We start from the raw sequence: 26,808 nt of genomic DNA, 5'->3' as shown, positions 1-26,808 counted from the left end.
GTGCTGAAGACCCCCAGGAAGCACCCAGCCTGGGACCCGCAGCCATTCTCTGCAAGGGGTGCAGTTGGCAAATGCTCAGAGGTGACAAAAACAGAGCATCTCCCACCCATCACTTCATCAAAGAGCTGGGAGTCAGGAGGAGGATTCTCTTGAGTGAGAAGTGAGGGTCCACCCTCCCCACATAGAGGGGCCACAGAATCCAGCTCAGTCCCTCCTGTCAGCCCTGGAAGACCTTGGCAATGTTTTCCCCCGACCTGACACCTCCCCCTCACTGCCACTTCAGGGGACTCAGAATCAGAGACTTGGTCTGAGGAGAGGAGACACTATTGGCAGAGGACAGAGCTCCAGGCTCTGCAAGGAATCAAGGTCAGAAACCTGAGGGAGGATTGAGGCACCTCCATGATCCCTGACCACATCCGCACCCCTCGCCACTACTCTTCCCCCCGCCCCCACCCCAGCAGAATCGAGTACTGCCACTGCTGTCAATCCAGGGAAGCTCCAGGCGTGGGGCTGGATGTGACCTCCAGTGGCTTCTGTCTCTGGGATCTGAGAGAAGAGAGGGCATCTCTCTGAGGGGTGTCTTGAGAGTGGCAGAAGGCAGTGGGCCCAGGCTCCGTGAGGAGGCAAGGTGAGAGCTGAGGGAGGACTGAGGAGGCCTCCTACCAAGATAGAGGGCCCCAAATAATCCAGCGCCAACCCTGGAGCCAGCCCTGAAACAACAGGGGGCCAAATTATCAGGCTGAGACAATCCCCCACCTCAGTACCCAAGGAGACTCTGGGAGTCGGATCTATGGTGTGACCTGGGCAGAGGCAGTTCCATAAAGGGTGGGGCCCCGGCCTTTCCAAACATCAACATCAGGACTCTGAGAAATTATGGAGAGGTTCCACCCCATCCTGATAGAGGGGCCCCAGAGTCCATCCTTGTGCCTACAGGCAACGCAAAGAGCCTCCCGGCTTGGTACCGCGGACTTGCACATTAGAGGGTCAGGGAGAAGTGACAGCCTGGTTCCGAACGGAGGCTTGTGATCCGCTGAGGGCAGCGGGCCCAGGCTTTGTGAGGAGGCGAGATTAGACGCTGAGGGAGGACTGAGGATGCCCCCTTCCCAGATAGAGGACCCCAGAAAATCCAGCACCGCCTCTGCTGCCAGCCCTGGATCACCCCATGGGGACGGACTTCTCAGGCTGGGCCGTCCCCTCCTGCCGCACCCCCCCACCCCCTTCTGCCCCCTGCCGCTTAAGCCTCAAGGGACTGTGGGGTCAGAGCTTGGTGTGACCAGGGCAAGGCTGGTTAGGAGAGAGCAGGGCCCAGGTTCTTCCAGGCATCAAAGTCAGGACCCTGAGGGAGGGCTGAGGCCCCACAGAGCGAGGCTCACTCTCTGCTGTCAGCCCTGGGAAGTTCCTGGCATGGCTGCCAGGCAAGTGGATCCTGATTTCCGCATCCTGGGCTGACCGAGGAAAGAGGCTTGGTATCATGAGAATGACCTAGGGGGAGCACAGACAGGGCCCAGTCCCTGCTGGGGGATGAGGGAGGCCTGAGGGGACCCAGCACCCCAGGACAGGGGGCCCACCCCGCCCCCATCTTAGACTGAGGTGCCTCCTCATTCGGCGTTGGGAATCTGAGGGATGGAGACTCAGATCCGCAGAGGGATGGGTAAAAAGTGGGATCCCTCCCATTGGCATTGGCTATGTACTCAAGAACTTTCATCTTGCTGGTCTCAGCGTGGGCCCTTGGACCCCACAGGGGACACTGGTGGAAACAGCAACACCACATGTCCCTTGTTGGGCAGAGCAAAGGGATATGGAGAATGCTCACCCTGTGTTTCCTAAGGACTGCAGGGCTGCAGCAGCTAGGACGTTCCATGCACCCCACATCCTCTCCTACAGGCATTTCAGGGTCCAGCATCCTCCACAGCAGCCTCCTGTATGGACACACATCACACAGGACTGGGACAATTCTGAACATCACAGGGCAGAGCAGATGGGAGCATCCCTGTGCCCATCCGTGGATAGGTCTTGAGGGTTTCCAGGTGCCCCAAGCCTGCCCCTTGAGGGGCTGGTGAGAGGCTTCTCAGCCATGGTCTCACTTCCCTGACAAACCTCCCTGTTCCACCAGCCATGGCTAAACCCCCTACTCTGAACTCTAGCCTCCTTGACAAGGGGCTGATCTCCTGCCTGGCTCTTGCCAGTCTTTCTCTGTGGCAATTACCCCTGGTAAGTGTTCTATAGCCCTTCCTGAGCAAGTATGGGGTCCCAGAGCATCTAGCCTTATTAGGGGGCTCCTGTCACAGTCCAAGTGAGAGGAATTGTGAGGCCAAATTAGGGCAGTGGTTGAAAGGCTGGAGATGAGGGATGGATTTCCGAGGTATGGCACGGGGGAAGAGGCTGGTCTTGTGGGCGAGTCCAGCTTAGAGGCTGCGGGGGAGGAAAGGTCTGAGGACAACTCAGAAATGGTTGGCGTCACGTTTCCTAGTTCTCTGTGCTTGTGTATGGTTTCTTTTATGAAAATTAAATTCATCACTCTTCAAAGTTTCCTTTTGTTATATCCATTTTTAAAATTTCATAGACTTTATTATTTTGAGGTATTTTATGCTTGAAAATAATTTTCAAGGATAGTACAAAGTTTCTATATGCCTCCTCCTTCAGTTTCAGGTTCCCCTATTGTTAACATCCTACATGAGTATGGTACATTTGCTACAATTGTTGCATTATGTGTTACTAACTAAAGGTCACTCTTTATTGAGATTTATTTCATTTTTACCTAGTGTCCTCTTGGTCCTCCATGATTCCATCCAGGATGCCACATTATATTTAGTGGTAAGGTCCCTTTAGATTCCTCTTGGGTGTGATACTTGCCTTGTTTTGGATGATCTTTACAGTTTTGAGGAGTATTGGTCAGGTATTTTGTAGAATGACCCTCAGTTATGGTTTGTCTGGTACTTTTCTCATGATTAGGCTGGGGTTATGGGTTCTGGGGAAGAAGACAATAGAGGAGAAATGCCATTCTCATCACTTCACATCAAGGCTACATACTATCAGCGTGACTTATTACTAATGATGTTTACGTTGAACACCTGGCTGAAGTAGTGCTCGCCAAGTATGGTTACTGTAAAGTTTCTCTTTTATTCCCCTATTTCACAGTGTTCTCTTTGGAAGAAAGTTACTCCGTGTAGCCCACACTATGAGCAGTGGGGAATCACATTCTGCTTTCTTGTGAGAGTGAGAGTATCTGCATAAATTGTTTGGAACTCTTTCCCATGAGAAATTTGTTCACCCTCATTTTTGCATTTAAGTAATCATTTATTTATCTCAATGTGGACTTACGGATACTAATTTCACACTTTGTTGAAAATCCAATACAACTTTATATGTTTTGTTGTTAAAATTGCTCCAGGTTTGGCCATTGGGAGCACTTTCTCTTAGTTCGCTTTATACATGTCTTTCTTATACATTTGTCAATGTGTTTACATTTTTTTTTTTTTTTAGTATTTCTTTACTGTCAAGCACAATAAGATGTTCCAGGATTAGCCTGCATATTTCCTGATCTGCTTCAACCATCAGCAATTTCTCCACTGAGTCCATTTTTAAAAATTGGAGAAAGGTATTAGAAATCTAGATCTGTATATTAGGTATGCTCATTCCTACTGGGGTGTCTGTGGCATCTGCTTACAGAGCAAGAAATTATATGTATGTATAGTAACCTGTTTATATTAATATATCTATAAATATTTCTAGATGCAATGATCTGCATGAATATTAAGTCAACAGTGAGTTCTTCCTAATATCTCTAACTCAAATCCGCTATCACAGAGATCATTACAGCCTCCTCTCCTTGTCTGTCTGGAAATTTTTACTTAATAGTAAGAAACCTTGAGGTTGACAACTGGTTTGTGTGTCAGCGTCATGTTGCTTTTGCTAGATAGCCTCCGGGGCCTGGATAACTCTGGGAGAACTGCTAAAACTGAATTTGTGGGCCTGCAGAGCAGTGGTTCAGCTCCAGGACTCCCCGGATCTCACTAAAACAGCGTCTGCCCTCAAGGCTCTAGACTCTGAGGAGCTTGAGTGGTTTCCATCTATGAAGCTCTTGAAAAGGCAATGATGCCTGTTATTCAAGTGTCTAAAGTGACAAGCCATCTCCCCCTTCATGCCTGCTTGAGGCATGATCACTGGTAATGAAGATGATGCTGTCCGATAGGAACACTGGCAAGCACCTCTTTCTAACAGTGTGGGCTGCAGGTTCAGCTAGACCCTGAGTTGCATCTGTGCTCTTCCACCCTTACTTGCTGGGTGGCTCAGGACCTGTTACACAAGCTTCTCTGTGCCTTAGTTCCTCATCTGTATTTGAGTGTTCATTGAGACCCACCTCTGGGCTACACATTGGACTTTACAACCAGAGGATGGGAAAGGAAGCTGGACCCAAACGTCTGGGACAGGGTCCTAATGTTTCAGCAGATGAAAACTTGATTTGGGTTACTCATCTTTAAAATTAGCTTGTATAATAATATCCATTCCCCAGTGAGTGTTGGGAAACTTATTTACCATTTGTGACTTTTTTTTTTCGTTCTCAGAAGAAAGGTGATGCATCATGGCTAAGTATGACTATCACAATTGTGATTCTCTCAAGCTGCCCTTGGGGCTAACCAGGATAAAATTGCCCATTGTGAAAATGTACTATTATATAAAGTGTGACTATTTTCCACAATGATACTATATGGATATTCAAGGTATTGCTATCATCATGAAAAACTCTTAAATTGGCCAAAGTGAAGATAGACTAGCTCATCTTTTGAGGTATTATGTGCTCCAACACAGATACACCCATAGCATCTACAAATACTGGGATTTTTTTTAATTCCATACATTTAAGAAAATCTCTATCAAATCATTAGGTGGCCGCTAAGCTAATAAATTAAGAGATGGCGGTGTCTGTACATGACAAAGAATACAGACTTTAAAATATAGTCCAGAAAAGTCACTAAACAAACAACAAACCCCTACAACCCAGAGCAAGCAAAATCAAGAAGTCCTGGGAAGGGGGAATATATATATATATCTATACCTATTCCTAGCCCCAAGGGAAATTTAAGGTTTAATGACTGACCTATTGGATTTTGGACTTGCATGGGGCCTGTAGCCCCTTTATTTTGGCCAATTTCTCCCAGGTGGAATGGGTGTCTTTACCCCCACTGTATCTAAGAAGTAACTAACTTGCTTTTGATTTTACGGGCTCATCGGCAGAAGGGACTTGCTTGTCTCAAATGAGATTTGGAAGTTGTACTTTTCGGTTAATTCTGGAATGAGTTAAAACTTTGGGAGACTGTCGGGAAGGCATGATTTTGTTTTGAAATGTGAGGACATGAGATTTGGGAGGGGCCAGGGGCAGAATGATGTGGTTTGGCTGTGTCCCACCAAAATCTCATCTTGAATTGTAGTTCCCATAACCCTATGTGTCATGGGAGGAACATGGTGAAAGGTAATTTAATCATGGGGATGGTTACCCTCATGCTGTTCTTGTGATAGTGAGTGAGTTGTCTGATGGTTTTATATGGGGCTTTTTCCCCTTTTGCTCAGCACTTCTCCTTGCTGCCACCATGTGAAGAAGGACATATTTGTTTCCCCTCCTGCATGATTGTAAGTTTCCTGAGGCCTCTCTAGCCTTGTGAAACTTTGTGTCAATTACACCTCTTTCCTTTATAAGTTACCCAGTCTCTGCCAGTTCTTTATAGTAGCATGAGAATGGACTAATGCAGTCAGACTAAGCAGGTGGCAGGGAAGGAGAGAAGACAGGACACCATCAGCTCATGAGGGGCATTAGGAGGATCCAAGAAAGGGCAACTGCCAGAGTCCATGAGAGAGACCACGCGCACAACCAAGTCCACAGAGCCCCAGGCAGGCTGGCACTCAGAGCTCTCAATCCAGAGTTCAGCCCAGTGGGGTCAGGGACCTGAGGGAGATAAGGGGAAAGGGAGGAGGGAGGACAGGACAATGAGCAGGAATAGGCTTGGGAAATCTGGGCACCATCATCTCCAGCTGGACATGGCCACGTGATGTGAGTGAGCAGGCCTGATAGCTGAATGCACCAGGGCATTTCATCTGCTTTCATCTGTTTTCACACCACAACAATCAACACAGAAGACTTCTGTGACCGAATGTATGGGGATTTCTCCTCACCAAAAAGCAAGAAATCAATTCTACAGCAGACACCAGCTAGGTGCCTTTTAATTCAATTCCATTCTGACGCTATTTATCTGGAGATAGCATCAGATCCACAGGTTGAGGACTCAGTCCCACAACAGTGCCCTCTCTTCAGATGCTAGTCAAAAGTCCAGGCCTCTGGAACTTCTAATTGATTGGCTTCAACTTCAGGTTGTCATGACCCCTTTTTTAGGCTTGATTTGCTAGATCAGCTCACAAAACTCAGGGAAACATTTATGTTTACTGGTTTATAACAAAGGATATTTTAAAGGACACAATGAAACAGCCATATAAAGAGGTACATAGGGCAAGTTCTGGAGGGTCTGCCCTGTAAGGGCTTCGGTTCCCATGCAGCTGGGGTGCAGCACTCTCCTGGCACATGGATGAGTTCTTATGCACCTTTCTGGAAGCCTCCATGAATTCAGCTGTTCAGAAGCTCTCAATATCCCATCATCCTGGCCCTTTTGCTAAGACTTCATTGGATAGGCATGATTGAAGCATGGACAGATGTCTAGAAATATGATTGGACAGAAAGATATAACCTAATACTAAGAGACTGAGTTGGGAAACCAGCAAAGCCTGTCTGTTCAGATTCTTCCTGTTCTCCCTAAGCAGCATTGTGTCCTCCAGGGTATGGATCAGGACCTCTTCTGAAATGGGAGTCTAAGACCTACACTCAGACAAGGTATGTCAGAGAATTTCTTTATGACCAGCTCTAAGACACATGAGGGGAGACGAGTATATTTTTAGTTTCTATGGTTTGTCTTAGGGAGAAAAAGAAGAAGGTGAAAGGGGGGCAAAAGAAAGTTAGAGAGCGAGATTGTGTTTTCTGAAGTCTCCTTCTGAGGCCTAAAGCACTCCAACATTACAACAAAAGACCGTCTTCCACCTTTACTATTCCGAAGCTGTTCTGAAGCTGCTTCAGGAACCAAAGACAACAGGACAAATATTTTAATGAAAGATATTCTTATTGTTTTACTCACTTAGGAAATAACAAGATCTATAAGAATGTCAGGAACCATGGAGTGATATATGTATGTACATATACATATACACATACATATACATATACAATTAGCCTACATTAAAATTTCCCCATCTCCTGTCAGGAAGGGTATATAGCTGGCTGCCTGAGTCATTCTCTTGACCACTCTAGTAATCCTGTGCACTCTCACCAGGGCAGGGAGCTGTCTTGACCCCCAGTGGAGGAGGACAATTTTTTTCCTTTGTACAGTGGACCCCTTTCATAGAGGTGGGTGCTATGTGAGTGGAGTTGGTGACTGATGGCTGACCATTGATACAGGCTAGGAATACCAATGAGCAAGGTAAGGGAACGTGCATCTGCAAGGAGGGGTAAGCTGGAGTGGGAATGCCCAGGACCAACTAATTCAGTAACTATAGATAAAGGGCTATGAAAAATGATCCAGATGATGTTCCCAGCTCAGAATACCTCCCATGGTTTCTGCGTCCTTGTCACAACAGAGAACCTGTGTCCTATAAAAGTGGGTGACTATAAACCTGTGTCCTATAAAACCTGTGACTATAAAAGTGGGTCTATATGTCAGCAGATAATGTCTGGAATAGAGGATTGGTTTAAAGTGCAGATATTTGAAGGGTAGATGGAAAACTCATGGAGATGGTACACACTTCCTTGTTAAACCTCCTCTAATCTAGTGTGTTGAAGGCAGCTGGCAACTTTGCAGTAACTAAAGTCAGTGAAGCAAAGGGCTGAAAGCAATATTAGGGACAAGTAGAGGATGCCAGGACACCACAATGCATCCCATATCTCACTAGTAGACCATGGTTGCCAAATTTTAGACATAGAATCCCTTATTTTAACTGAAGCCTTCCATAGAACCCCAATTTATGAACATTAGAAGACAGAGCAGTCTGGTTGAAGTGAGCACTCTAGTCCCAGAGTTCTGTTTGCCCAGCATCCTTTCTCCCTCCTTTAGGCAGTGGGCCCTGATGCCTTACCTGCTACAGAACACTGGGGATGTCCCTGCAGTGCTGGGAAAGCTCTGTGCTAGAAGACCTTCCTCAAAGGTGGGCTTCATCCTGCCCCTGCACAGGCACATATCTATGTGGATGCCATTCTGTCCAATGCACTGAATCCCAATTTTGCCTCCTGGCTCTCCAGCCCTGCCAACAACTGATAGCCCCCAATCTCTTTATCGTCAGCATACCTCACCATGTCACCTCTTGTTTACCCAGTTCTTCATTTGTCCTACCCCTGACCTAAACACACGTAGGCACACACTGTTCTTCTACATATTTATCTATTCTCTATTCTCAAAATGGGACTGTTTACCCTCCCTCCCTCCGATTCACTATCCCTCTTGGAATTTTGCAAGGATCTTCCTCAGTGTTGGCCCCAATCTCTGTCTCTAACCTCATTCCTAGCCCTGCTTCAGCCTCTCCTCTGGGAAAGAGGCCCCTGCTACTGCCTATCATCACCAAACAGCATTATGGGCATGTTCACTGTTTCCTTCTTTTGAGAGTGTTCTCAGACCATGTACAAGCATGCTCAACAAGAGCAAGGATCTTGACTCATTTTACTTTTACCTGTTGCCTCTGCTTCTGCACATGGTGCACAATCCCCTTGACTGATGTTCAGATGGCTTCATCTCAACCAAAATTTATTAGAGATATGCCTCTTAATTTCCTTTAAGAAAACAAGGTAAAGTTCTTTCTATAAGAGTTTCTCATTTAAGGAATATTAAAGAGTAATTGTCTGGAGTTCACAGCACTCTCTCTGTTCACATAATAAATGATCAGTGTTTTTTAAAAATGTCTGTTATGTGCAGGCTCACCTTATTAATATACCTCATGTGCAATGAGGAAAACAGTCATCTCTATTCAGCTCTACCCATTGGCACTTAGAATAGTCAGATACATAAAAACCAACGGTATACTTCCATTTCCCCCTTCTCATCCTATGGTCTCTTCTAAGCATACATTTTGTATTTACATATGTTGTAAGCCACATCATACATTGCTATTTTTAACTTAATACCTTTAAGTACTGTTACTTTAAACAGTCACTTTGCTGTGAAGACATCACATAATAAGGAAAATATGTTTTATACTTATGCATGCAGTTGCACCTTCTAGGGCGCTTGATTCCTTTGTGTAGATCCGGATTTTTCTCTGGCATCATTTTCCATCTGCCTGGAGGACTTGCTTTAACATTTCTTCTAGTGCACATATGTTGGTGATAAATTCATTCTAATTTTGCATTCCCGAAACAAAAGTGTTTCATCTTTATTCTTGGAATATATTTTCATCAATATAGAAGTTTATGTCTTTTGTATTTGTTTCCTTCAATATTTAAATATAGTACTCTCCTCTGGCTTTCATTATCTTTCAAAAGAAATCTGCCATCATCCTTATCTTTGTTCCTTTGTAGGTAATGTACATAATTTGTATCTCTGGTTACTTTTAAAAGTTTCTTGTGATTTCTTCTTAAAATCTCAGTGATTTTAAACAATTTGATTATCAAGTGCCTTGGTATACCTTTATACATGTTTATTGTTTTGCGATTTCTTTTTTTTAGTTTATCAGATTTTGGGGTTTATAGTTTTTATCAAACCTGGAAACTTTTCAGTATTTCCTCAAGTATTTTTTTATCCCTTATTTTCCCCTCTGCTTTGTGGTTCTCATATACATTCATAATTTTTTAAATGTCTTTGCCTACAATCTCTATTATCGGTGTCACATGTGTGTTTTATCCTCATTGTTGATCCTAATTTCTGCTTTTTTACAAAACTGATCATTGTGATTGGATGGAAGACATTGTGAATTTTACTTTGTTGAGTGCTGGATAGTTTTGCATTTCTATAAAATATTATTGGGATTTATTCTTCAGCATGGGTAAGTTTCTTGAAAATAGTGGCATTTTTTTCAAGTCTTGCTCTTAATGTTTTAGGTGAAATCAGAGCAGTTTTTAGTCTATAGCTTATAATGCCTCATAATCTGGACAAAACCCTCTTAAGATTTTTAGCTGATGTCCCATGCTTTATAAGGTTTTGCACTCTGAGTAGAGGAAACAAGAACTATCCTCACGCCCATGTAAGCTCTGGAGATTTCTCTCTGTACCGCTTTCTCCTCTTCATTATTTTGTTCTGCAATTTTTAGTCTCCCTGTCCTCCCAATTCTACCTCCTCAACTCAAAAAACATCAAGGCTTCCCTGCTGTCTACTCTGTCCTCCAGGCAGTAAGCTAAGGAAATTTTAGGGCTCACTTTATTTTCCATCTCTCATCACTCAGAGAGCAGTTATTTGTTTAAACATATACAGTAAACCGAAAACAGTTGTGTTACAAGATAAACTTAGAAAAATTAATAGTGTAAAGAGTTTATTTCAGCAAACAGCAATTCATTAATTGGGCAGCATAAAACCACAACTGGTCCAGGGCTTCACCAAAAGGGCATGAGGGCAGAACTTTTATGATGTGCATGCAGAAGCAAGGCAAAGAAAATATTTTTTTGGTTTAGGTGGAGCTGTAGGGCCAGGCACAGTGGCTCATGCCTGTAATCCTAGCACATTATGAGGTTGAGGTGGACAGATCACTTGAGGTCAGGAGTTCAAGACCAGCCTGGTCAACATGGCAAAACCTCATCTCTATTAAAAATACAAAAATCTGCTCCTTTAAATTTAAGATAGGGAGAAAAGAAAATTGACAACATGTTAGGCACAAAAAAGATTTGTACTTGGAAAGTAGGTAACTCTAGGCTTTTTCAAAATACAAAAACATTTGTGCAAGGAACAATGTACTTTTTGAAATAACCATTGGGCCATCCCAATGGAGTGCAAGCAGTGGTGTGGAGAATTTGGAATGTGGCTCTAGTACTCCTCAGAGATGTGAACCTGGGCAGCGAGGGTCAGGCACACTGCGGGACCTTTACTTTGGCATTCAGTGTGTTCACCTGGAGGATTCTCCCTTGCAGAGCTCTGGGGTGTGAGATTGGATGCAGGGAGGGCGAGCCTGGAGGAAGTCTTGAAAGCAACTCTCACAGACCTATGTGTTGATCCAGGTCCTGGTTCAGTAGCCCCTGTTATTGCCCCAAGCAGGACTAGAACAAGTTATATCATGTCTATACAGTTCAAAGATGTGGGATTAAACAATCCATGGTAACAGATTTTCAAGGGGAAAAGAAAACAAATGCATTAATTAATGCACATGTGGATCATAAGACATATACAGGTTCAGGAATATTAAAATGTGGGGGAAGGTACATCATGGGCACGCAATAATAATAGCCACTTATTAATGACCACGTTATTAGGGCCAAGCATTTTATATACAAATGGCATGTTATATGATGCTCACATCAACACTCTGAAGTTGCACTATTATTACTCTCATTTTACAGATGAGAAAACTGAAGTATATAAAGGATACTTGATGTATGGGCTTATAAGCGACAGAGCTTATATTCAAACTTACTTTCTTATGGATTCAAAGCCCTGTCTCTGTACTGGGTTGAGCTGCAACCCACAAACAAGGGAGTGCTAGCCATCTTCCACTGCTAACTATTGCCCTATCAATATGCTCCTAGGACTGATCTTAAAGGAGCCAAGTGGTGGTGCCAGTGAGAGCTTGAAACAGAATCCTACCCAATGGCCTCTCTCCAGTTCTATCCATATGACATGGAGACAAATGCCGTGGAGGAGAGGTGGGTCCTAGGATAAAGGGTGTGAAGATGGAGAAGTTTCTGCATTAAGAGCTCCAGATGGGCTGCAGTTCAGAACACCTGCAGTTCAGAAGCACGACCCCTGCAATGAGCTTGTGCTCCATTAACAGGACGTTGGGGATCCAGAGGGGAATGCAGATGAGGTGAAGACATTAAAGAGTTAAGTGGGAATGAGAAGGGACTTCGCTCATTATTTTCCTCCCCCTCTTTTTCACTCCTGCTTCATTCAGAAAATATTTGGGGCAGGCTACAAAGAAGTACATAACACAGCAAGATAAAATGCATTACACACAAATAAAACAAAGGGATCCCAGAGATAAATCAAGTGAGAAGATGGTGGAGCCTGAAGCAGGCTTAGAACCTCAAATATGTGCCAGGAAGTCCAGCCTCCAGGAAGACTTCCATTGACCTTTAGGGTACCCTGGCAGCTCATGGCCCAAGTACAGTTGCCCAGGCTAAGCTATAGCGACCATTTGACATGGATATCAGAAATCCAGTCTTCCAGAGGCTGCTATTATGTCCAGACATGTGCCCTGCCTTGCTGTGTACCTGCCTGGCCTGGTCTCTTTTATTCTCAGCACATTAGGTGACTCAACGATTTCCTTCGAGCCAGCTCCACTGAGCAGGCTGGCAACCAGATACATAGTAGGGCAAGTAGGATGAAGCACAGTGCCCATGAGACATGTGGACTCTCACTGCATCCACGTAGGTGTCAATGTCTGCAGGGCTCGTTTGCATTGACCCTCAGTCTGAGTGATGGGCAACCTTGGCTTTGTCCTCTGATGCTATTTTGTGGATTTTCCTTGGGACATAACAAGCATCCTGCCACTAGCCCCTGCTATCCCTATGTTCAGCTCCAGCCCTGGGATCAAGGATAAAAGGAGACCCAGGACTCCTTATTTGCTCAGGAAAGGCTGACAGGATAATTGGCACAGGGAAGAACTGGTGATATGGTTTGGCTCTCTGTCCCCACACAAATCTCCTTCTGAATTGTACTCCCATAATTCCCACGTGTCGTAAGAGGGACACGGTTTGAGATAATTGAATCATGGGGGCAGTTACCCCATGCTGTTCTCGTGATAGTGAATGAGTCTCACGAGATCTCATGGTTTTTAAAAAATGAGAGTTGCCCTGCACAAGCTCTCTTTGCCTGCCGTCATCCACGTAAGAAGTGACTTGCTCCTTTTTGCCTTCCCCCATAATTGTGAGGCCTCCCTAGCCATGTGGAACTGTAAGTCCAATTAAACCCCTTTCTTTTTGAAATTGCCAGGTCTCGGGTAAGTCCTTATCAGCAGCATGAAAATGGACTAATACAGCTTTCAAGAACCATGCAGGAGGTCAGCCCCTTGCCAAGGAAGCTAAAGTGAAGTGCAGGGCTTCAGTCATAGCTGGCAGAACAGAGAGGTCTCTTAGGAGAGCAGGACCATGGCTGACAGGCCTCACATCAGTCCCTCAGTGGGCAGGCTCAAGACATCCAGAGACAGTCAGGACCTTCCCATGTATGGGCACAGGAAGGCCCCCATCTGCTTTGCCCTACCCTGGTCAGGATTGCCTCCATCCTCTGTGGTGTGTAACCACACAGGAGGCTGCTGTGGAATATGCTAGACTCTGGAAATGCCTCCAGAAGAGGCTGTTGGTGGGGTGCTGTGAGACCCCCTAGCTGCTCTAGCCCTACAGCACTTAGGCATCCTAGAGTCAGCACTCTCCCCATCTGTCATTTCTCTCCAACAAAGGGCACTAAGTGTCCCAGTTGTCACCTGGAGTGCGACAAAGCAGTCTGCTCTGGAGCTCTTTCTAGAAGCACTCGGTTCATGGCATCTTGCAGGGCTCCAGCTCACCTCCAGTCCCATTTTACTTCTACATTCCTCCTGTGGCCAGCCTAAGGCAGTATAGCTGGATCCAGCAGATGATCCTTCTCACGCTTTTCCAAACTCATCACAGCCTGCATCCTTTGGTAACAAGAAAGCCTTACCCTTCCTGGCTCCTTTCCAAATCCTAATTTGACCTGAGGATATTCTGGGACCTGGAGGAGTATACTAAGGACCACAGACCTCACAGTCGGCTTCACCCATTAGTCTTCTCAAACTGTTTTGGGGGTACACCGAGATCCTAGATGGCTGTTTGGGTAGCGGACAAAACAGTTTGGCATCACCTCTCTGGATCAAGTTTAGAAAGCAAAAACTCATAGGCACCTTAACGAGGTGATTAGTTTAATTAATGTGTGGGCATTACGTAGGGGATCATTTGAAAAGTAACTCATCATTACAGTGATTTGTCACTCATTCACACAGCATTCTTTTATTATTTACCAACCCCTAGGAAACTCATAAAATGGCTACCTCATCTTCTGCCAGTTCTATCTGAACCATAATACTTTGGAAGGGGATTTCTAAGTAGAGAATTTTAAATAAAAGATTAACTGTTCATAAGCCTCAGCACTGAGTCTTGAGTAGTTGTATTGGAGAGCTGCAATTCCAAGCCCCAGGTGGGAAGACTGAAGTCAGATACAGGAGACTATGGGCAAGTGTGGGCACTACAGCAAAGGTGATGGGGGCTCAGAGATGGGCCTCAGGAGAAGGAAACCCCAAATCCTAACAGGTACAATTAGGCTGTTAGATTCCACCTTGCAAGGACTACTGTGTTAACTTGCAGATCCAAACAGGATGGAAAAAGAAACAGGGCATCAGGGAAAGGTCATAGCTGCCTCCTGACAGGAGAGAGTGTTCAGATAGCCCTGGGTGGTTAGAGCCCTGCCATGCTGATTTACCCAGGATGCCAGGAGCACAAACCAGAAGCTGGGAAAGCCGGCCTTTGGAGTCCCCTTAAAACTCAGATGCTTACCTGGTCCAGGAGCCAACAATTAGAAGATAGTGGAGCATTCAAACTTTGGCTGTTGGGTGGTTGGAAAGATTGAAAATTCCATGAGACTTTAGTACCAGAGAAGCTCCAAATACTAGGACCATAGAACTGGCAGTTCTTTATTCATTCCATAAATGAATACTGAGCATGTACTGTGTGCCAGGCACTGCCCTGGGCTCTGAGGATACAACATTGAACACATTTCCTCCCTAGGTGGAACTTATATTCTAGTGAGGTAAAGGGTAGGTACACAATAAATCATGAAACAAACTTAAAGGTGCAGTAGATTTAATGGTTAACTTCTGAATCACCTTTGGTAGGCTTCCAAATGAACTCACCTGGGGGAGGTCTTGTGATTTCTGGTGCCATCCTGTCCCGCAGTAAAGTGTCTTATCCTGCATTCCACAAATTGTTTACATATGGATTAATATGTAATGTACCAACATTGAAAAGTTTGCTGATTTATTTTTATTTTTATTTTATTATACTTGCTGATTTATTTTTAAATCATGAAGTTTTACTGGTTGTTTTGCACATGGACATTTTAGCCTGTATGTTGCAATTTGGTACAATGATTCTAACCTCCGTATTGCATCCTCTAATAAAAAACGACAACTGCCATTTAAAAAGTTCTCCTCTCTTCTTCTAAACTCTCATAAAACGCTTCCAACTTGTTAGACACTCCAGAACACTCCCAACTTTGTTGGTTTCTCCTCCCAGGTCAGTCCTCACATTTGACTTCCAATAAACATTTATCCTCTTATTTTTGCCTAACCAGTCTTAATTTTGGTCGACATGGTGATAAATACTATGGAAACAAATTGAATCTAGAGAACTGAATAAGTGTTTGGGATGAGTTAAGAGGAAGGATTGCAATTTTAGAAAGAGTATTCACTTTTTAATGAGGTTATTTGTTTTTGTTTGTTCAATTGTTTAAGCACCTTATAGATTCTGAATGTTAGACCTTTGTCAGATGTGTAGTTTGGGAATATTTTCTTCCATTCTGCAGGTTGTCTGTTTACTCTGTGGATAGTTTCTTTTGCTGAGCAGGAGTTTTGAGTTTAATTAGGTTCACTTGTCAATTTTTGTTTTAGTTGCAATAGCTTTTGAGAACATAGTCATAAATTATTTCCCGAGGGTGATATCCAGAATGGTGTTTCCTAGGTTTTCTTCTAGGATTCTTATAGTTTGAGGTCTTACATTTAAATCTTTAATCCATGTTGAATTAATTTTTGTATATGATGAAAGGTCAGGATCCAACTATTGGGTACTATGCTCACTACTTGAGTGACGGGATCAATAATATCACAAATCTCAGCATCACACAATATACCCATGTAACAAAGTTGCACACGTACCCCCTGAATCTAAAATGAAAGTGAAATTACAAAAATAAATAATAAAGACAAATTCTATGAAGAAAAAGAAAGGTTATTCATAGAAGGCCTCACAGAGAAGATATCTGGAGAGAGACCCAAGGGTGTCTGGAAAGCAGTATTAGCTAGCAGTATTATAGGAGCATGTGTCTAGAAGAGAACAAAGGCGTGCAGTACCTCAGGGCCCTGGAACAGAGAGTAGGAGGTAGGGGGTCTAGGGAGGCTGGTCTATTGAAGCCAGACCCTTTTCTCTGAGCCATAGGCTGTCTCAGAGCCAGGTCAGCTGCACTGTATCATGAACTGGCTTATTGGATCCAGGATTCTATCCAAGGTTACTGAGTTGGTTTACATTATTCCAGCATTTGAGATGTGGGGTAGGTAGAAGTATAGTTGGAAACAGATTAGTAATGGATTGAAGATTTTTGATGCTGAATATCAAGTATATTGGGTATACGATACTATACTATTTTACATGTCTGACACTTTCTATAATAAAGTTATTTCATCATAATATCATGCCATTAAATTTGAAATCCTAAGTGAAATGAACTATATTTTACATAAAAAAAAAAAAATGGCCTGGCGCGGTGGCTCACGCCTGCAATCCCAGCACTTTGGGAGGCCGAGGTGGGTGGATCACGAGGTCAGGAGTTCGAGACCAGTCTGGACAATATGGTGAAACCCCGTCTCTACTGAAAATACAAAAATTAGCCGGGTGTGGTAGCGCATGCCTGAAATCCTAGCTACTCAGGAGGCTGAGGCAGGAGAATTACTTGAACCCGGGAGGTGGAGGTTGCAGTGAGCTGAGATCGCGCCACTGCCCTCCAGCCTGGGCGACAGAGCAAGACTCTGTCTCGAAAAAAAAAAAAAAAAGATCAAATTCGTCCATAAAGAAACAGAAAACTTTAATCAAACATTACAAACTAAAACTGTATTCTCAGTTCAAGCCATCCACAAATGATCCAGGAAAAGAAAGTTTCAGAGGCCAGTTTTACCAAATAATTAGAACTCATTGCCATCCTAAGCAAACTCTTAAAAACCATACAAAAAGATGGGCAATCATGGAACTCATTTTCTGAGACTAGTGTTCTTTGTTTCAAATACCAGAAGAGGACCTCACCATGAAAAGAACACTTAAACCAAAGTTACTCACATAGCAACAAATATCCTAAATAAATTAATAGCCAATTCATTAGGGCAGTGTACTAAATGGAAAAACGGGATAGATCCAAAGAATGAAAATACAATTTGACATTAAAATATACCTTCAGTGTGATTCCCTATATTAACAAGATTATAGAGGCAAAACATATGATCATATTAATGGATACAGAAAAATATTTTGAAAAAATTAGTAATCATCCATGATAAAAATAACTAGAAAATTAAGAGTAGAAGGAAATTTTGTTTCATCAAATCGATAGCAAATATACTTAATTGTAAAATGTTGAATGCATTCGTGTCAGGGACAGGTCATAAATGTATGCTATCATTGCCATTTTTCAAAGTTGTATTGGAATACAAAGCCACAGATATGGTTACCAAAATAAATAAGAGGTATGTATATTGGAAAGAAAGAGTGATATTTGGTAGGGTAATGCAACAGTCTATCTAGAAAATTCAAAAAAATGCACACCTGAAGTAGTCAAATGAATAAGAGACATGTGAAAAATAGTGAATGGAAGATCAATAAAGCAAAATCAAAAGATTTGCAAAACAGACAATAACTATTAAGTACAGGTCATAGAAAATACCCCGTTCACAATAGCAACAATATCCAAAAATTACCTAACAAGAAGACTAACAAAAGCATTTATGATTTTTACTGAGGCAACTATACAAGTACTGATATATCCAGTTCAAAGAGCACCCAAATAAATAAGGCAGTATATGATATCATTGATAGGGAATAGAATATTCCAAAGATGGCAATTCTGTTTTTTCAAAAATTGACAGACATAATTCCTTAACCAGCCAAGATGACTGTCAAGCTCAGGCATCTGTTGGTTTTTGATTGTTTGGTTTGGTTTTGTTTTTTTGAGACAGGACCTCACTCTATTTCCAAGGCTGGAGTGCAGTGGTGTGAACACAGCTCACTGCAGCACTGACATCCTGGGCTCCAGTGATCCTCCCACTTTAGCCTCCCTACCAGCTGGGACTGCAGTCACACTCCACTACACCCAGCTAATTTTTCACTTCTTTTTTCTTTTTCTCTTTCTTTCTTTTTCTCTCTCTTTCTTTCTCTTTCTTTCTTTCTTTCTTTTTCTTTTTTTTTTGAGATGGGGTCTTGTTATGTAGCTCAGATTAATCTTGAGCTACTGGGCTCAAGTGATCCTCCTGCCTTGGCCTACCAAAGTGTTTGGATTACAGGTATGAACCACTGTGTTCAGTCTTGGGCTTCTATCTTAGACTCCCCAAAACAACCCTGGAAAACTAAAGAATAAAAATAAATAAATAAAGGAACAAGCAAACAATATCAACAAAGAAATCTAAACAAAAAAAACATGAGAGAGCCCTGAGAATTTCATTGTATTTTGAAGGAATACTTGTGATTGAGGGGGAAGAATGGCAGGGAAGTTGGGGTGGATAGGAAGAAAGAAATGTTTAAAATTCTGCCCCTCCTTCACTGTGGAAAACTAGGGTAGGGTCTCAGACCACAGGTGCCAGTAGTCATGGGGTAACTTCAGGACAGGAGGAAACACTGGTTGATTAAAGGAATACGGCTGGAATTTGTGCTAATAACCACTAAAACCACATCAGTAGATAGATTGGCTTTTTTAAAATTATCGTTTTAATTGAAGATAAAGAATGGATTAAATTAGAGTATTGACCATTAGAGTGAAATAGGCATAGTTAGGTTAAGTATGATTTTTGACACCGAGTGAGAATTAAAAAATGAAAATCACTAAAATGAACTATGAAGTGTTAGATAAATTCTAAACGCAGGACTTCCGCAAATTTCTTGCAGCCACTCAGCCTCTTCAGCGTAAAAATAAAGCTTTCAGGGCAAAAGTCTGCAAAGTCTAGCTCTGGCTGGGGAGGAGCCCCCGTGGGAAGGTGTGCATCTTCTCCAAAAGGTCACTACAATCACGGGGGTACTGAAGCCACATGGAAGCACCTGGCCTGGGATCTGCAGCTATTCTCTGCAAGGGGTGCAGTTGGGCAATGCTCACAGGTGACAGAAACAGAGAATCTCCCACCCATCACTTCATGAAAGAACCGGTAGCCAAGAGGAGGACCCTCCTGAGTGAGGGCCGACGGTCCACCCTCCCCACATAGAGGGGCCACAGAATCCAGCTCGGTCCCTCCTGTCAGCCCCGGAAGACCTTGGCAATGTTGTCCCCCGACCTCACACCTCCCGCTCACTGCCACCTCAGGGGACTCAGAGTCAGAGACTTGGTCTGAGAGGAGCAGACATCACTGGCAGAGGACGGAGCTCCAGGCTCTGCAAGGAATCAAGGTCAGAAACTTGAGGGAGGATTGAGGCACCCCCATGACCCTCGACCACATCTGCACCCGTCGCCACTACTTTTCCCCCCGCCCCGCCCCGCCCCCACACGGGCAGAATCGGGTTCCGCCCCTGCTGTCAATCCAGGGAAGCTCCAAGCATGGGGGCCGGATGTGACCTCCATTGGCTTCCGCCTGTGGGATCTGAGAGACGCGAAAGAGTCTTTCTGAGAGGCATCTTGAGAGTGGCAGAGGGCAGCAGGTCCAGGCTCTGTGAGGAGGCAAGGTGAGAGCTGAGGGAGGACTGAGGAGGCCTCCTACCCAGATAGAGGGCCCCAAATAATCCAGCGCCAACCCTGGAGCCAGCCCTGAAACAACGGGGTACCAAATTGTCAGGCTGAGACAATCCCCCACCTCAATGCTCAAGCCGACTCTGCGAGTCTATGGTGTGACCCGGGCAGAGGCAGTTCCATAAAGGGTGGGGCCCCGGCCTTTCCAGACATCAACTTCAGGACTCTGAGAAATTATGGAGAGGTTCCACCCCATCCTGATAGAGGGGCCCCAGAGTCCATCCTTGTCCCTGCAGTCAACGCAAAGGACCTCCGGGCTTGGTACTGCGGACTTGCACATTAGTGGGTCAGAGAGAAGTGATAGCCTGGTTCTGAGGGGCGGCTTGTGATCCGCTGAGGGCAGCGGGCCCAGGCTCTGTGAGGGGGCAAGATGAGACGCTGAGGGAGGACTGAGGACGCTCGCTCCCCAGATAGAGGACCCCAGAAAATCCAGCACCGCCTCTGCTGCCAGCCCTGGATCACCCCATGGGGACGGACTTCTCAGGCTGGGCCGTCCCCTCCCGACACCCCCCTCGGCTTCTGCCCCCCCGCCGCTTAAGCCTCAGGGGACTGTGGGGTCAGAGCTTGGTGTGACCAGGGCAGGGCTGGTTAGGAGGGGGCAGGACCCAGGTTCTGCCAGGCATCAAGGTCAGGACCCCGAGGGAGGGCTGAGGCCCCAAAGAGCGAGGCTCCTTCTCTGCTGTCAGCCCTGGGAAGTTCCTGGCATGGCCGCCAGGCACGTGGTCCCTGATTTCCGCATCCTGGGCTGACAGAGGGAAGGGGCTTGGTATCATGAGAACGACCTAGGGGGAGCACAGACAGGGCTCAGTCCCTGCTGGGAGGTGAGCAAGGCCTGAGGGACAACTGAAGGGACCCAGCACCCCAGGACAGCGCCCCCCCCCCCCCCGCCCCGCCGTCTCAGACAGAGGTGCCTCTTCATTCAGCCTTGGGAATCTGAGGGATGGAGACTCGGGTCCGCAGAGAGGGTCTCGGGTGCAGCCCTGCCAGCATCAAGAGGAAGAGGAAGAGAGAGGACTCAGGATACCTTGGACTCCAGGTCAGTAGGGACCTTGGCCCTTGGAGTTCCAAGGCACAGTGGCCACATGTGGTGCATCCTCACTCTGCCTTTGGGGTGTCAGAGAGGAGTGGGTTGTGGTCTGAGGAGTGGAGCCTCAGGTCAACCCAGGTAGGAGTCCCAAAGCACTGAGGGAGGACTCAGGCAACCAATTATCCCTGAGGTAGAAAACCTGCCCCTGCCATCAGTCCTTGGAGGCCCCAGGCAGGACTCTAGGAAAGAGAGGCAGCTCCCCACTTCCTAGCTGGATTTCTCTGGGAGATGGTGGTCTTGGCCTGCAAAACCCATCCACAGTTCAGCAGGAGAGACATGGATAGGCCTTGTCAGGAGTAAATCTGAATACCTGGAGGAAACCCAGAGAGAGGAGGCGCCCCAGAAATCTGCTTCATCTGGCAGCCTTTGGCATCCCATGAGGGGTGTCCGTGTAGTGCCCCTTCACTTTCTGCCTCCCATATCTCAGAGAGGTGGGGCCCTTGGTCTGAGGCAGGTCCTCAGGTCAGCAGAGGGATACACACCTGGTCAGCACAGGGTGGAGTCCAGGATCTGCCAGTAGTCAAGGAGAGGAAAATTGATGAAGACTGAAGGTAAGAATGTACCCTCCCACATGCCAAAGAAAAAGGGACCTCACAAATCCCTGCTTCCTCTGTTTTCATCCCTAGGAGGCCCCAGGTAGGGGAGGCATGTGCCATGCTCACATTTCTGCCACGAGGTTGGGGGTGGCACCTTGCTCAGGGAGGTGAGCACCTTGTTTCAAGGGGGTGATGACAGGTCAGCAGGTGGAGCCACACCTGATCAGCAGAGGGAGGAGTCCCAGGATCTTTAGGACTCAAGGTGTGTGTGTCCCCTTTGTGAGGACTGGAGATACCCCCATCCCATAATGAAGGGATCCCACAGAGTCTCTCTGTCCCCTGTCCTTGGCTGTATAGGGACGTCATCATGGGTGGCCCCAAGTGGCAAGCTCACTTGTACCACAGGTAGAAAGTTGGGAAACCTTCAGGGAGATGAGGTCTTGGTGTAAAGGGATGTGTCCATTCATCTCAGGGGTTGGGAGTTGAGGAAGGACAGGCCCTGGCAGAAGTAAAGATGAAAAACCCACAGGAGGACTTTGGAATCCCCAGAACCGAAGGGTCCAGCCTCTGCTGTCAGCGCTGGACAACCACATGATGGGGTGATGGGATGTGGGGCCCTTTACTTCTGTTTTGGAATCTTGGGCAGGTGAGCACTATGTTCTCAGAGGACGACTTCCAGTCAACAGAAAGAGCCCCATATGGTCCACAAATACAACAGTGGTCCCAGGATCTGGCAAGAGTCCAGGTGAGAAACCTAAGGGAGGATTGAGGGTTCCTCCTGGCCAGAACACAGAGGGCTGCTTAGAAATCTGCTCTGCCCCTGCTGTCTCCCCAGAGAGCATGTGCAGGACTATCTGCTGAGACCCCTCTCTTATGCTGGGATCATTGGTCTCAGGGAGGGGGAGGCATTGGTCTGAGAGGGCTGCACTTAGGTCAGCAGTGGGAGGGTCCCAGGCCATGACCAGAATCAAGGTGGGGGCTGACGGGACAGCACTTACCAAAAACATGGGACTCAGCCCTTCCCTGCCCCTTCTGTCAGCCATGCGAAGTCCCTGGGACCATGGGTGTTTCTATTTCCCTGATTTCCTCTTCTGGTGTCTCCTGGAGAGAGAGCTTTGGTTTAAGAAGATGGCCTTAGGTCAACAGAGGGAGGGTCCCAGGCCAAGATAGGCATCAAGATGGGAACCAAACAGGCTCCTTACCCGAGGACACATGGACCCAGCTGACTGTCACCATCTCTTGCTGTCTTTCCTGGGTGGCCCTGTGTACATGTGGCCAGATGTGTATCCCCACATGTCCTCTTTCATATCAGGAAAGAGCTATTGATCTGAGAGTTTCTCGGGTCAGGAGAGGTGTGTCTTCCAGGCCCTGGCAGGAGAAAGGTGAGGGCCCTGAACACAAAGGGGACCATCCACTCCAAAAAAGTGAGAAACTCACAGAGTTTGGCCCACCTTTCTGACAGTGCTGGGGTGCCAGGATGGGTGCTTGCAGTCTGCAGCCTGATGGCCCCATGATTCCTCTTCTAGAAGCTCCAGAAACTGAGCAGTGAGGCCTTGGTCTCGGGCAATGTCTTCAGGTCTTAGAACACAGGAAGCCCAGGCAGTGCCAGCAGTCAAGATGAGATGTTCACCCTCAACCTACAAATGGCCCCACCTGCCCCAGTACATAAAGGGACCCCCAGCTTGCAGCCTCACCTGCCCTACCTCAGTCCTGGAGCCTCCTGCTCTGATGTCCAGCTGCATCTTGAGCAGTCTTCTCACTTCCTTTTTCAGGTTTTTAGAGAACAGGCCAACCAGGAGGACAGGAGTCCCAGGAGGACCCAGAGGATCACTGGAGGAGAGGAAGTGTAAGTAGGCCTTTGTTAGATTCTCCATGGTTCATATCTCATCTGAGTCTGCTCTCACGCTCCCTCTCTCCCCAGGCTGTGGGGCCCCATCACCCAGATATTTCCCACAGTTTGGCCTGCTGACCTAACTAGAGTCATCATGCCTCTTGAGCAAAGAAGTCAGCACTGCAAGCCTGAGGAAGGCCTTCAGGCCCAAGAAGAAGACCTGGGCTTGGTGGGTGCACAGGCTCTCCAAGCTGAGGAACAGGAGGCTGCCTTCTTCTCCTCTACTCTGAATGTGGGCACTCTAGAGGACGTGCCTGCTGCTGAGTCACCAAGTCCTCCCCAGAGTCTTCAGGAAGAGTCCTCCTCTCCCACTGCCATGGCCGCCATCTTTGGGAGCCTATCTGATGAGGGCTCCAGCAGCCAAGGAAAGGAGGGGCCAAGTACCTCGCCTGACCTGATAGACCCTGAGTCCTTTTCCCAAGATATACTACATGACAAGATAATTGATTTGGTTCATTTATTGCTCCGCAAGTATCGAGTCAAGGGGCTGATCACAAAGGCAGAAATGCTGGGGAGTGTCATCAAAAATTATGCGGACTACTTTCCTGAGATATTTAGGGAAGCCTCTGCATGCATGCAACTGCTCTTTGGCATTGATGTGAAGGAAGTGGACCCCACTAGCCACTCCTATGTCCTTGTCACCTCCCTCAATCTCTCTTATGATGGCATACAGTGTCATGAGCAGAGCATGCCCAAGTCTGGCCTCCTGATAATAGTCCTGGGTGTAATCTTCATGGAGGGGAACTGCATCCCTGAAGAGGTTATGTGGGAAGTCCTGAGCATTATGGGAGTGTATGCTGGAAGGGAGCACTTCCTCTTTGGGGAGCCCAAGAAGCTCCTCACCCAAGATTGGGTGCAGGAAAAGTACCTGGTGTACCGGCAGGTGCCCGGCACTGATCCTACATGCTATGAGTTCCTGTGGGGTCCAAGGGCCCACGCTGAGACCAGCAAGATGGAAGTTCTTGAGTACATAGCCAATGCCAATGGGAGGGATCCCACTTCTTACCCATCCCTGTATGAAGATGCTTTGAGAGAGGAGGGAGAGGGAGTCTGAGCATGAGATGCAACCAGGGCCAGCGGGCAGGGAAACGGGCCAATGCATGCTTCAGGGCCACACCCAGCAGTTTCCTTGTCCTGTGTGAAATCAGGCCCATTCTTCCCTCTGTGTTTGATGAGAGAAGTCAGTGTTCTCAGTAGTAGAAGGCACAGTGAATGAAAGGGAACACATTGTATACTGCCTTTAGGTTTCTCTTCCATTGGGTGACTTGGAGATTCCTTTTTGTTTCCTTTTGGTAATTTTCAAATATTGTTCCTGTAATAAAAGTTTTAGTTAGCTTCAACATCTAAGTGTATGGATGATACTGACCACACATGTTGTTTTGCTTATCCATTTCAAGTGCAAGTGTTTGCCATTTTGTAAAACATTTTGGGAAATCTTCCATCTTGCTATGATTTGCAATAGGTATTTTCTTGGAGAATGTAAGAACTTAGCAATAAAGTTGAACTGGTGTTGTGAAACAGAGAAATAAAAGGAGAAGGTCATTAATTCTTGTCTTCTTATCCATATTAATCTGTTGTTCTATGAAAGTACACACCTACACACACGTCCACCCCTCTCCCCGCAAATACATATTCACCAAGGAATTGCAGTTTCCTATTGAGTCGCAGATTCTCTGAGATGTCCTGGACGATAAAAAATATTCCAAAGTAGAGAGTGGTAGCACCTGGGGTCAAAGTAATACTAGAAATAGCTGTCAATCATTAAATATCCAGTACATGCCAGGCATCATCCCAGGTGTTTTAATACATTTTATACAACAGTCCTAAAAAAATGGTCTATCAAACCCATTTTCTGGATGAACCTGAGTCTCATGGTGCTTGGTAACTTTCCCAAGATCATATCACTGGTAAACCACAAGGTTGGTCTGAATTCATCTAGAGCCCATTCTATTCTCACTCTTTCCAGCCTGAAGTACACCTCTGTCCCTTAATTCATTTGTTTTCTCAGTACTGCATAATGTCTCTCAAGTGGCCAAAAGAAAGACCCTGTGGACATGGTACTGAAAGCAGGCCTACAAAAGGAAGGTGACAATGAGAATGAAACATAATCTGGGGATAGTCTGTGGGCTTTATTAACCTAGGGTCCTCCTGCCTGAGCCCTAGGGTTCCTGAGAGCTGACTCTACCCAAGTGCAGGAATTTCTGTCCAACCCTAACACTTTCTCGCATCACAGAGGCCTTCCCTTGGTCTCCCCCATGTGCCCTCTCTTCCAATTGGAATCTGGCCTGCTTCCTGCTCCTCCCTGCTGTTTGCTTTGAAGGCTAAGCAGAATCACCTGCCCTCCCCTTTACACATCCTGTCATCCCAACTGTGTGTCTAAATACACCCTCGAACTTTTCTAAATAGATGGTGAGCGGAATGTGATTAGCACATGATATACTATTCTTGAGATATGAAGTTACAGAGAGAGAGTTTCTTCAAGCCATTTTGTTATTCGTAATAGGAATTTAATGGGGTGTTTTATTTGAAACTGGTCACTGAACACATACAAGGATGAATGACCTTACCTTGGTGGTGAAAATCTAAAGTCTCTCACATAAGCTGGAGATGAGGAAAGAACATGCAAATCACTGTGGAGTGAACATCTACTGAGGCTGAACTCCTAAAACCCCAGAGTCTCCCGGGAGGTGAAAAATGCTGCCTTGGTGGGAGTACTAGCTCAAATTTTAGTAGAATAATTAACCAAGTTTCTACTTTCTCTTGTCTAGTACTTGCCCCACAGGAAAATATGGGCTTTCATTGTGTCTAAAGGCACTGACAGGTGTTTAGGCATGTGAAGGGTAGCAGAAACTCACAGGTTAAAATTTTGACCAGGAATCAAATGGAGGAAAAGTTTAAAGCCTACTAATTGTTTAAAGGGTATTATAAAGGGAAGATTCCCTGATGAGCCTTCCTGCTGGGACTTTCAAAGTTCTTGGACAGTTGTGATCCTACATTTCAAAGCATCAGTCACGTAGCAGGCACTTGAAAACATTAGAGAACTTCAAGGCAAATGTGGGCTTCTCAGAAACTCGCAGCAATGAGAAGGGTTGTGTAATACCAAATTATCATAATTGCTTTTTTTGAGCACCTCCTACGTAACAGTTTATGGGGGAGACTATACCACTCACTCACATTTTGTCTTTGTCTCCTTCCTGGACACATGGGAACAGTACAGCCCACTGGCAGTTAGGAAGGGTCATGTGACCACTTGTTACCACTGAAACATGAGCAGAAGTGTTGTTTGTCACATCCAGGCATTTGAGAACCAGTATGCCATTTCCAAGTTTTCTTCCTCCATCCAATAGTAAACATGGCAGTTTCATTTTGAGATGA

At 45.8% G+C, this 26,808-nt stretch overlaps 1 protein-coding gene across 3 annotated transcripts; it reads left to right on the top strand.

Annotated features, from left to right (window-relative positions):
- Positions 1-6,781: 6,781 nt before the first annotated feature.
- Positions 6,782-24,979, top strand: MAGEA11 (MAGE family member A11). 3 transcript variants are annotated; one of them, XM_032756473.1, is made up of 5 exons: positions 6,782-6,877; positions 7,371-7,517; positions 22,189-22,287; positions 23,315-23,388; positions 23,464-24,979. In XM_032756473.1, exons 2-5 carry the CDS (start codon positions 7,509-7,511, stop codon positions 24,485-24,487), a joined length of 1,206 nt encoding a protein of 401 aa, XP_032612364.1. In that variant the 5' UTR covers positions 6,782-6,877; positions 7,371-7,508; the 3' UTR covers positions 24,488-24,979. The 3 variants fall into 3 exon arrangements, with proteins under 3 accessions (XP_032612364.1, XP_032612362.1, XP_058297739.1); XM_032756471.2 differs by lacking the exons at positions 6,782-6,877; positions 7,371-7,517 and adding exons at positions 19,753-19,855; positions 20,843-20,955; XM_058441756.1 differs by lacking the exons at positions 6,782-6,877; positions 7,371-7,517 and adding exons at positions 19,792-19,855; positions 20,821-20,955 and having other exon boundaries at positions 23,464-24,794.
- Positions 24,980-26,808: the final 1,829 nt, after the last annotated feature.

This window comes from Hylobates moloch, unplaced genomic scaffold (genome assembly GCF_009828535.3).
Source record: "Hylobates moloch isolate HMO894 unplaced genomic scaffold, HMol_V3 SCAFFOLD_7, whole genome shotgun sequence".
Lineage (NCBI taxonomy): Eukaryota > Metazoa > Chordata > Mammalia > Primates > Hylobatidae > Hylobates > Hylobates moloch.
This window is presented reverse-complemented; position numbering and strand designations above follow the sequence as displayed.

What these genes read in the sequence shown, in the direction of transcription:
- MAGEA11 (XM_032756471.2), top strand. Translation starts at nt 20,860, where the DNA reads ATGGAGACTCGGGTCCGCAGAGAGGGTCTCGGGTGCAGCCCTGCCAGC. An exon ending in AGGATCTGGCAAGAGTCCAG is followed by an intron (nt 22,288 to 23,314) that starts GTGAGAAACCTA and finishes TTCCTTTTTCAG; the next exon opens with GTTTTTAGAGAACAGGCCAA. An exon ending in ATCACTGGAGGAGAGGAAGT is followed by an intron (nt 23,389 to 23,463) that starts GTAAGTAGGCCT and finishes CTCTCTCCCCAG; the next exon opens with GCTGTGGGGCCCCATCACCC.